At 35.4% G+C, this 12602-nt stretch overlaps 1 protein-coding gene across 1 annotated transcript in view; it reads right to left on the bottom strand.

The window, feature by feature from the left end:
* The window catches only part of LOC138706049 (choline/ethanolamine kinase-like), a 110316-nt gene extending 99691 nt beyond the window's left edge, over positions 1–10625 (bottom strand). Inside the window, exon 1 of the mRNA XM_069834952.1 lies at positions 10129–10625. Coding sequence (XP_069691053.1) covers positions 10129–10197 — 69 coding nt within the window. The 5' untranslated portion in view covers positions 10198–10625. The remainder of the gene's footprint in view (positions 1–10128) is intronic.
* Between the last annotated feature and the right edge of the window lie 1977 nt (positions 10626–12602).

Below are 12602 nucleotides of genomic sequence, written 5' to 3' on the forward strand. Positions count from 1 at the left end.
AATTCTCCCACGTTGGAACTGAGCTAATCATTTTATCTAATTGTATTTATTTATTTCATTTGGAAATAACGAAACGCTGTTTTCAAGAATGAAAAACTTTACCAAGGATTTAATGTTACGAAATACTTAAAATTCAAATTTGATTCACAGTGTGTTTATAAGTTAAGAAAAAGCTCATATATCGAGATGATTAAAGTCCATTAGGGGATGTAGAGCAAAATTAAAGTTTATTAAAAGTAGCCTCTAATTTGGATAGCTTCAAATGTGGAAGACTAATAGATTTTATCTCACATTCCGCCATACAGCTAATTATTGCTATGGGCTTAGCATTCTTACGCACGCGATCTAGATACAACTGCTGTAAAGATGTCTGAATACCTCGGGTTTGTATGTTCACAATCCAGTATAAGCGCGGCGATGAGTCTTCATAAAATTATTATCGCAATGGAACCAGGATTATAGAAGCTGAGAGAAACAAACAATCTTGTCTGACAAGCAACCGTACTATCTGTGTTGACAAATGAGAGAATATGGTTTAATGTATTAAGATTTCCACCGAACAGTGAAACGGAGTGGATTCCATCTTAGACTCAGAGCTATTTCATTTTCTCATTATGAGAAATGCACAAGAAGCAACGATAAGCTGCAAAAAAAACTGTTTTAGTTATTTTCAGTAATACCACAGTCTAGTATACACAGTCACGAAGCTCTATACGTAGTAAATAAGCATCCATGAATAGTTGCTAACCACTAGGATCGCTAATATCGCCTCATTACATACAATGCGAAATAGTACCGGCACAGTCTATTGTTCCTAGCACCCTCACAACTCCAGCTTCGTGACTGTATATACTAGACTGTGGTAATACTCTTGATCACTTATAACTTATGTATATCAGATTGGCCATTCCTATGTTATGAAATAGCAACATAAAATGAAAACAACCATCAGAGACTCCACTGTTGAAAAAGCATTTTGGTAACGATAGCTAGATGGAAGTATAGTTACTCCATGCAATTCCATAAGGGTTATAACGTGACTTCGTTTGCTATCGCTAGATGGCAGCATACTGAAATTGTTAAAAGTGGTTGTCTTGAAAGTCCATTATGCTGAGGAATCTGTTATATGTGATCAGGAGAGTAATACATACGATTTCATGTTCCTTTGCACGTTATCTGCCTGTTTCTCATTTTTTGTAGGTACAATAAGACGGTTTTTATTATTTTGCATTCAATACTTTGTAGAGCGCGCACTTAACCTACATATATAACGCACGCTGCATTTACAATTAAAAAACAAAGGCAAATTCAAGTATCATAAGACTGAGTATGGCCATCAAGTTTGTTCATGTTAAATCTGGAAACCTGATCGGCCATTATATTGGTCCACGCCGACCAATCCAATGTCGAGGGAACTGTTCGTCTAGTCTGCTGCAACATTTCTGTGGCTTAATCTACCAGAATGAAGAATGATATCAATTCTTTCCTCTTTCGATAGGGCTTAATGCCATCACAAAAATCAAGAAATTTGTTATAGGAAAACTTCAAATAATCATAACAATGCATTGAAACTGTTACAGGTTAACCAAACAGTAAAGCAGAAAAAGTTAATTACCAGAATTGCATAAAAAATACCTTTTCCAAAGCCTACTTAGTACTGTAACATGTTACAAAATATCTGTAAATGCAGTAACTAAAGTTTGTGTCATTATGACAGTTATCTTTAAATAACTGGAAAACGATTAGAGATATCTCAAAACGGATTGCACCATTGATTTTACAGAAAATTTCTCATAATTCTGAGTACCTACATGAACCTTTTTCCATTTAAAATTTCAAAGTTGCATCCAAAATGGCGGCTTTTGAGAAGCTAAGGGCTAGAATCGAATATGTCACTGGTAGATCATTTGGTCTTACAAATTCTGGTAACACCTATAATAATAGAAATTCAAGCATATGAAAGATATTTATATGGTTCCAGATTTTGATTCACTCTGTATAATAAATAACACAAGTTCTCACATGATAGGCATTATAAGGAAAATAATGAAACAAAAAACAAGCAAAACAAATCAAAATCACTTAAATACATAAATATAAAGGGTACATGCAAACATACAACAGTTGTCATTACAGTTTGGCAACTCGTCATGAGATAATTTTCTAACTTAGATTTAAAAGATTTCAAGGTTCGGCAGTCACTGACTTCAGGCGGCAGAGAGTTCCAGTGGCCAGAAGTAGTCATAATGACGATGAGGAATGCAGAGATAATGTGTGGAGTGGAATTTCTAGCGTGTTATCGCGTTGTGATCAAATATTGATGATATGTTAGCGAGAAAGAATATGGAAACGGACGAAAAAATAAGACGGGGTTCAAGTGTGAATAATTCGATGAGAGAGAATGCGAGTGCAAATTTCTCCTCTCACATAACATAACTTAACCCATGATAACTTCTCCAAAGAAGGTGAGATAATATGATTATAGTATCGAACATCACAAATTAAACGGAGGAACGCTTTATGAACACCCTGTAGATTCTAGGAGGAATCAACCCTGAGATCACTGAATAAAACATCACAATAATCGAAGTGGGGTAGAATTAGAGACAGTAGAATAGTCTTTTTCAATGTAGATGATAATATTGATAATGATACTTCTGTGCATGTGCAATATACAGTGCGTTCGTAGCTCGGCCGGACCGTTCCGCGGCGGCCTTGAACTGGGTAAACGTAAACGTGAACGACCGGCAAGTCATGGGTACGAAACACTAACTACTCTACTAACATTAGGCTACAGCGCTACTCTGGCGGCAGGCGGGCCAATCTTCACCCAGTCCAATATAATATTATGTAATACAGTATCTCCTTCACTGCTTTACCAGCAGTCCACTCCCGCATTTCCCGCTACTTCGTATTGTATTTCGTTAGCTATTGTTTCTGTTCTCCTTCGTTAGACAAGCAAGTGTTTCAACAATGTGCCTCACTTGACACCACAACGATATATTTGCAACGGATGACTGTGAAGTGATGACTCCTATATTAATTGGTACTACAGTATGTCCACTATCCTGCAGTGCTGTTCTTGGACATTTACTGAACAATCTGTGTACCTAATTTAATCAACCTCTTCGATTGTGGAGTGGTTGCCATGTTCTCCACGTTCGAACTATGGACGAAAATTACCCTTATCAACACAAATCGGAGAGAGAGCGAAGTGGAGGACTATATATATTCACGAGATAAATAACGGAGGTCCTGAAAAATAATTGCTAGCCATTTCTCATAAAATTAACTCCGCTAATCATCTTCCACGTATATTATTCAACATATGAATTATGAATTCCATCGTACACATGCTCCACATACAAACTGAAGTCACACTGATAGCCTAGTAAATCGAAAGGTCCGAGTTACGATATCCACAGTCCATATAATACAATTGGAACCTTTCATATTATAATTGCTTCAGGATAGATTAAAGAGAACTTCCTGAAACTTAAAGAGGTAATAGAATATTATTGAAATGTTAGTACAATTATGAAAAAAGCAAACGCAAAAGCACATTACATAAAATATTTACTCTGACGTCACTCGCGGTAAGATGAACTTCGTGCGTCGAGGTTTAGTATGTGGTCCGTCTTGCTCCATTATCTATTTAATGTGTCTTGAGGTTTATTATTCCATTTTCGGTTTTACCATTCAAAATTCTCTAACGTTCCTTCATTGGAACGGCGAAGCTCGGAGTGAGACAAATGGCCTACAGGCTTGCAGATCACATACTCAGTTTTACTCAGCCCCAAACTCCCTTGCAAGCACTCGTTTTCGCGTACATGCCTTTTAAATATTTCTCATCCCATTTCCGCCATTGATATTGACAATAATCATGGAAATATTGAGTGTAATGGGTTTTGTAAACACAAGAGTATCAAAATACGCTACAGTGTTAAAGAAAGCACATATTAGGCTATATTTCATACTTCAATTCTAATATAGACGTTTCACACAATAATTTTGATTTCCTTCAATATCCCGCCATTTATTTATTTATTTTTTCCAGCAACGGCTTTCATTGTTATGGACCCGTACAGAGTGAAAGGGGTGTAACTGCATTAATTTTAAGAACAGAATCTTTAGGTTGTAAGCAATCAAAAAGTCAAATGTCATTTTGGTATCTGACTAACGGTTTAGCGAAAAAAAAAAAAAAAAAAAATTGTGTCTGAAGTTCGAACTCCATTTAAGGCAAAACTATTGGGTATTGAGACGTATGATTTGTAAGTTATCAATGCGAAGAAGAAGGCGAAAAAATATTCCTTTCTCATTTCTTCGGAAAAACGCTTCATTTATGTAATAACGTACAAAATTGAGTGATTAAAAATTCACTTACAGTGTGACGGAAATTTAATCAGTTGTTTTTGTAAGTTATTACACAAGTGAAGCATTTTTCGAAGAAATAACAAAGGAATATATATATTTTTTCGGCTTGTTCATCGCGTTGATATCTTATCACTCATACATCTCAATACCCAATAGTTTTACCATAAATGGGAGTCAAACTTCAGGCACATTTTTTTTTCGACTAAACTTTTATTCAAACACCAAATTCACATTTGACATTTCGGTTACTTAGAACCTAAAGATTATGTTCTTAAAATTAATGCAGTTATACCCCTTTCGCCCTGTACATTTGCTCAGAAAAATTTAGATTAATATTCTTGTAAAATATAAAAAATTAATGGCGAAATTTAAGAGAGGAAGAGCGGAGGACAAAAAATTGAACAGCGTGTTGGAGAACATATTTCTGTGACCTCCCCAAAAATATAGATGCCGTGCACGGCATGATTTTGGAGGATCGACAAGAGCTTAAATTGTATTAGAGACTGAATATTTCCTATGGACGTGATTTTCACATCATACTTCATGACTTGGGTATGAGAAAATATCTGACGAATGCCTGAACGCTGATAGAAAACGACTTAAGTGTGACAATTTCCAAGTCGCTTTGCCGCCGTTTTTAAAAGGATTCTTCTAGCTTTTTGGATTGTATTGTAACTATGGACATAGTATTGATCACCATTATGATCTAGAAGCAGAAGAACAATCAAAAGAATGGAAACACTCTGGTTTTCCCAGCCAAAGAAATTTCGCATTCAAATATCGGCAGAAAAAATAATGACATCAGATTTTGAGGGCAGAGATGGAACAATAAAATTACGAAAGATTCCTTAGAACTAGACGAAATGTGACGGGGGCCTATTGTTTTTCTTCTTAGTAACCAAGCTTCGGGAAAAAATTGTGGAGAAACGTTGTGGTAAAATTTCCGAAAGTGTGTTCTTGAAAGACAGTGCACCCCACTAACAAGTCCCTGCTTGCGTTACAGAAAATTGATTCGCAGATTTTACACCTTCTCCTCCCCCTCCCCCACAGACTATCACCTACATTTTGGAACTTCATCGAATGAAGTAGTAAATAGGTTGGAAGAGTTATTTGCAGAACAAGACAAGGCTGGAAGAGTTATTTGCAGAACAAGACAAGGCTGGAAGAGTTATTTGCAGAACAAGACAAACAGCCTCTTTAAAGGATTAGAATTGCTTGATGATCGTTGCACTAAGTGTTTAAAAGGTTATTATGTTGACAAAAACAAACCTGCAAGCAGTAAAGAATGGATGTACTATAAAACAATTAAATTAGGAAGGAGTTAGTAATACTTTACATAAATAAAAATATATTAATATACAGACAAATGTGGAGAGATTATTTAGGAGAAATGCAAGTATTTAAATTACTTATAGAATATAAACAAAGTTAACATAGAAAAACAATGGAATCCAGGCCAAAACAGGTGGAGATTGCTAACTGTTAAAGAAACCGGTTGGTATGAAACATAGTCAGACCGATTTATGTAACATAAACAATCAACGCCTCTCTGACCTTCATAATTTCTGCACTTGGTCCCACGAGTAAACAAATTAAGTATTCAAAATTTTTAGTTTCTACTTGATAGGGTTCAATTAAAAAAATAATATGACAAATTAAACAAAATGATTACGGAATAGGCTTACCCTTTTTTCGTAGAAACTATCAATAGTTCAGAATTAAAATGTTGTACAGCTGTCAAAAGAAAAAGTGGCCGCTCTCTAGAAACCAAGTTCCCTACGGATATCTCCGTTACAATTTGGAGACAGGCGATGTTACATGTTGTTGGACCACATTGCCTGATATCTACAGTTATAATTAAAGTGTTCTCCGTGTAACTGTGATAGCGTAATGATAGCGTTTCGGGCTGGTATTCGTGAAATTGTACGTTCGAACACAACCGAGTGCTTTTTAATTTTTTCTTTTTTTTTTTAAGAGAGGGAGGGAGGGAGGGAGAGAGAGAGAGAGAGAGAATATAATTGCTCCTGTCTCTTTTATGACTGTTTTAGTAATTAACATCAGGTTCATGAATGTATTATGCCATGAGTTTATCATTATTTATTATGACATTATGGCTGCAAATGGAAAGAAAGAAAGATTATATTCTCAACCGAATTATCTTTCGTGGCATAAACAAAACAAACTTACTGCGTCTGTTTTAGAAAATTAAAACAATTAAAAGTTCAAAAAGTAAAACAAAAAGCCACGATTCAATATTTAGTCCATCTTCCATCTCGATCACATCTTGCAGTCGAGTTGACATGGAATCGGCTAGTCCTTTCATTTCTCAGCCACGGCATCCCAAGCAAATCATCACGACGTGTTGGAGGGGGATTGGGCCAATTTTTTTCGCATATGCTTCTTTACTTGTGTCCCCGCGGCTCAGTCGGAAGAACGCAGGAATTTAGATGTCAACGTCTCAGGTTCAAATCTTCGTTACTTCTTTTCATTTTATTGTGTAACGAGATAGTATAATCTATACTAATAATAAATCTGTAGCCGAAATTTTTCTGGTAATTTTCGATTTTCCAAAAATTATTGGTCCTAACATATATAATTAACCGCCCTGAAACCGAAAATCGCTTTTTTGAAATTTTTGTTTGTGTCTGTCTGTCTGGATGTTTGTTACCTTTTCACGCGATAATGGCTGAACCGATTTATATGAAAATTGGAATATAAATTAAGTTCGTTATAACTTAGAATTTAGGCTATATGGTATTCAAAATATTTTATTTAAAAGGGGGTTATAAGGGGGCTTGAATTAAATAAATCGAAATATCTTCCTTATTATTAATTATCATGAAAAATATTACATACCAAAAGTTTCTTTAAAAATAATTTCCGATAAGTTTTATTCCATGCAAAATTTTGATAGGACTGATATTTAATGAGATAAATGAGTTTCAAAATTACAATAACAACGCCATCTAAGGCGGTGTAATGAAATAAAAAATAGATGACTTCGTCTATAAGGGGCCTTGGAGTACAACAATCGAAAGCTATGAAACATACGGTAGCTTACAGAGAATGTTTCTGTGTTTGTATGAAGTAATATCGGAAGCTAAATTAACCGATTTGTATAATTAATTATTAATTCACCACTGGAAAGTGTAGTTTCTCTAGATGGACATAATGCTATAATGTTATTACAGTAACTTCTGAGTGAATCGAGGACAGGTAAGATTAAAATAGCTTCTTATGCACAGAAAACTTGATAGGCATTCGTTTCCTGTATTTCCTAAAATAATTTTTATGACCAAACGAGTGGTCTCTGGATCAAAATGATCGCATTTTAATTTGTTAATACAATTTAAATCAAGTAATATAATAAACGATTTATCCTTTTATCAAACACAAATGTTCCCTGGATCAAATGTCCTATTTTAATTATGTAATTACTTTATATTTATTTCTAAAGGGTGCAGCGGAGCGCACGGGTACGGCTAGTGTAATAATATAATAAGAAAAAACTGACACTAGTATTGTGCAACTGTATTGTTTCAAATCTAACATTAAATTTGTATTACTTACATCGACAAAGAACGATAACAGAATACAAATGATAACTTGAATATTATTTATATCGCTAAAGAACTATAAAAAAATATAATAACTTGAACAAGGCTCGAATTCACAACCTTCGAATCAATAAGCGAACACACTACCGCTGCTCTACGAGACACAGATGTGAATAATTTCTGCTTAAAAACTTAGTTCCGAAACTCCTCCCATAAGCGCCTGCATCATGTAACATCACCGTTATCTGAAGTTGACTTAGAAAATATTCGCTGTTCATGAGTGCGGCCACTTTTTTTTGTCAGCTTTACATACATTCTTCCAATGTTTCTATCGCCATCTATGAAGTTTTTGCTTATTTTTATTAAGTACGGGTAGTTTTAATACAAAACCATGAAGAGTAAAACAAAATATGTATTTGTAAGATAGGCACACTTAAAATCTTACACACTTTTAACACTTTTATCACGTAAGACTTTGTAAATTTGTTACTTAAATAATTTTCCTGGTCAATTTGAACCTATGCTGGTAATTTACCTTGGTAATTAACTAAGGTAAACTTTTCAAAATAATTTAATCCCATATATCATATCATATCATATCATATCATATCATATCATATCATATCATATATCATATCATATCATATCATATCATATCATATATCATATCATATCATATCATATCATATCATATCATATCATATCATATCATATCATATCATATCATATCATATCATATCATATATCATATATCATTTATATCATATATATCATATCATATATCATATCATAAATCATATCATATGGAGGGGGAAAGGAACTGGCCACCATACCCCGTTATCTCCTGGCCTAGTTGCTTCATAAGTGATGCCTTCTTGGTATCACTTACGAGGTTCAGATCTGTCTTCGGGCAGTTGACTAAACAACATCATATATCATATCGACGGTGTTTGGGTAAAAGGGCTTAATCCTCATTTTTAAATGTGATTTGTTTTTATTGTAACTAGTGTAATTAGTTAAAATTTAATTACAAAACGTGAAGATAAGTTTCTTGACAATTATGCTTACATTCCTTCATATAAACAAACTAATGTGTCAAAATTTAATTATAGTTGTTTCTGAAAAAAAAAATCTTTTGTGGGATAAGCCCTTTTATCTGAACACCATCGATATCATATCATATCATATCATATCATATCATATCATATCATATCACATCACATCACATCACATCACATCACATCACATCACATCACATCACATCACATCACATCACATCACATCACATCACATCACATATCATATCATATCATATCATATCATATCATATCATATCATATCATATCATATCATATCATATCATATCATATGTTACTAGTTTCCAATGTATACAATGGCGGAGGAAAGGAACTGGGCACTCTATCTCATTATCTCTTGACTTTGTTGTCTCATGAATGATGACTTATTGGTGTCACTTATGAGGTTCCAACCAGTATTGGAACTACTAACTGAATATAAGCATTAATTAAAGCCGTTTAAGTCGCTAATATGTACTACAGTACTTATGAGTACGTACCGGTAATGATTTAGTTGGGAAAAAATATTTACAGGAGCTCACCTTATCAATTTATCAATCGTTAAGTCCACTCGTACGGGGTGTGAAGTTGGGTATTCTCATGTTTACGACGTGCACACGTTTTTGGTTGCCGGAATGGTGTTCCAGTACGTTTCGGTCTATTTAAGCCATTGTATTATGAGGTGTTTGCAAAATTTCAGAACTATAGCTTCAACCATGTCTGAGAAAATGGGACATACGTTTAAAGAAATGTTAGATAAAGAAAATGTATGGGTAATGTATAATTTCTTATTTGGCATTTAGGTAGACACGCGATGTATTAAAATTCAATTTTAGGATGTCCAAATAATAGTAAAAATAGACTATTTTTAAATTACAAAAAAATTAATTCCAAGGACGGAAACCATAACTATGATTTTTATCATCCAACTATTCTCTTCACTTAAAGACAGAAGGAAAAAAGGGGGAAATGGAAAGGAAAAAAGAAAAATAATGAAGAAAACGAAGAGGAGGGGATGGAGAGGAAGAAGAGGATAATAATGATAGTTACAAAAATCTTGTTTGTCCTCTGGTACTGAGTTTTTATCAACCTGAGTATAGACATTAGTAGAACTACATTACCTCTTGATCTTCGATGTCTTTGAGAGAGCTATCCTCGGAGGATACCATGGTGTTGTCCTGAATGATCATGTGTTCCGAATGTCTGTAAGCTCTTGCAGTCAAAATACGCGAATGACCACAGTATCACAACACAATTGACAGAATGCGATTGTTTCTCTTCGGACTAATAGTTTCATACATTTTGCACACGACCAATGACGTACACTGACATGTTTATGCCGTACACGATTATTTTGCTTAATTACATTTGCAACAATGTAGTCTTGTTAAAAAATGACTGTTGAAGTCACATATCACACGAATGCAAAATGGTGACCAGTTGAACGCTGTGAATTTGATTATATCGCTGTATGAATTCGGTCGTAGACTCTTCTGACTGCGCCGCGGACGGACGACTTGGTGACCGCTCCCTTCGGACGCCGGCACTGAAGTGGATGCAACTCCGATCACTCCTCACTCACTACAGTCGCTTGCCTGATCAATAGCAGCAGAGTGAGGCCCTTTCACACTAGGGCGGCGCAGCTCCTGCGTAACCATAACTCATGCTCTGAAAAGATGGAGATAAACAATAGTTAAACTTCAAGACGGCGATATAGTCCAGACCAGGTTTCTCTCCCAGGCAGTGGTGCCCGTTTCGTTGTGGTGATAATATTGTTGTTTAACGTGCCAACCAAACACACGAAAATACAGGGTGTTTAATAATGTGAGACCTTTACAATTCCCTTTGGAACTTTTCTTGAACATGCTTGCTTTATTCCAGAATTTCAGTAAAAGAAGCAGTAATTACAGTATTATACTGTAATCCTGCAATTAAAAATTGGAGATTTATTCTTCGAAGAGGTGGAAAAATTCAAGTATCTTGGAGCAACAGCAACAAATATAAATGGTACTCGGGAGGAAATTAAACGGAGAACAAATATGGGAAATGCCTGTTATTATTCAGTTGAGAAGCCTTGTCATCTAGTCTGCTGTCAAAAAATCTGAAAGTTAGAATATTTATAAAACAGTTATATTACCGGTTGTTCTGTATGGTTGGGAGACTTGGACTCTCACTTTGAGAGAGGAACAGAGATTAGGGCTGTTTGAGAATAAGGTTCTTAGGAAAATATTTGGGGCTAAGAGGGATGAAGTTACAGGAAAATGGAGAAAGTTACACAGCGCAGAGCCGCACGCATTGTATTCTTCATCTGACATAATTAGGAACATTAAATCCAGACGTTTGAGATGGGCTGGGCATATAGCACGTATGGGCGAATCCAGAAATGCATATACAGTGTTAGTTGGGAGACCGGAGGGAAAAAGACTTTTGGGGAGGCCGAGACGTAGATGGGAGGATAATATTAAAATGGATTTGAGGGAGGTGGGATATGATGATAGAGACTTGGTTAATCTTGCTCAGGATAGGGACCTATGGCGGGCTTATGTGAGGGCGCCAATGAACCTGCGGGTTCCTTAAAAGCCATTTGTAAATAACTAATGCTGCAATACCATATCATATCTCGATACGAACTAATGTCGCTTATTATCTCCTGCGATAGCTGAGTGATCAGACCTTCAGCCTGTCACGTAGAAAGTCCGAGTTCAAGCTTGGGCAAATGAAATAGGCTATCCATAGTGACACTTGTGGCGGACAAGGTTGTAGTTGGAGTTTTACTCGAGGTTCTCCCGTTTCCCCATATTAGGCATCTACATCATTCCGTCAACATTCCATAGCATTTCTCGAACGCCGACTGGCGACGCACGGAGGGACGAGTAGGATTGCCTACTCGACACCTGGGTACGCAGCGAACTTCAGTGTAGTCAGCTGGCGTGGGTTTGGGAATGCTCCTATCTTGATAGTTAGCACAATAGATCTTGAAATATCGCAGTGATGGGTCGTAGTGGCCCCCTACAGAAATTCCATTCCAAAGTCGCTTATTGAATTTACTCGGAACTTAATGTTAACAATAATTACTTACATAGGCAAATAGAAAGGATACAGAAAAGATTTCTACGTTATTTATATTTTAAAAAAACATCACGTGTCGTTTTATGAAAAGCAAATTTCATATAATCAGGTTACTTTTTGAATTTAATTTAAAATCTAGACGATTAATAAATAGTCAAATTTTACTCTATGAGACTTTTAACGATATGTGGCATGTGTGATCTACGAAAACCACTCGCATCTTTGTCTGACTCTTCCCCTTCGTATGAATGACTTTTTTTTGGCCTAGCCAAAAGTGCCGTTGTTTTGATATTGCCGGTTATTTGGGTGCTGGATACGAGGGATTTTATTGTATAAGACTTTAAAATCTAGACGATTAATAAATAGCCAAAATTTACTCTGTAAGACTGTTAATGGTATACTGAATAACTTTGATTTTCTTAAATTCCTTCAGTTCAATGTAAAAAGAACAGAATTACGTCATAGGCAACCTTTTGTTATTCCAATTCCTAGAACTGTTTTCTTCAAGAACTCTCCATTGTTTGTT

The sequence above is a fragment of the Periplaneta americana genome, chromosome 9, assembly GCF_040183065.1.
Source record: "Periplaneta americana isolate PAMFEO1 chromosome 9, P.americana_PAMFEO1_priV1, whole genome shotgun sequence".
Taxonomy (NCBI): domain Eukaryota; kingdom Metazoa; phylum Arthropoda; class Insecta; order Blattodea; family Blattidae; genus Periplaneta; species Periplaneta americana.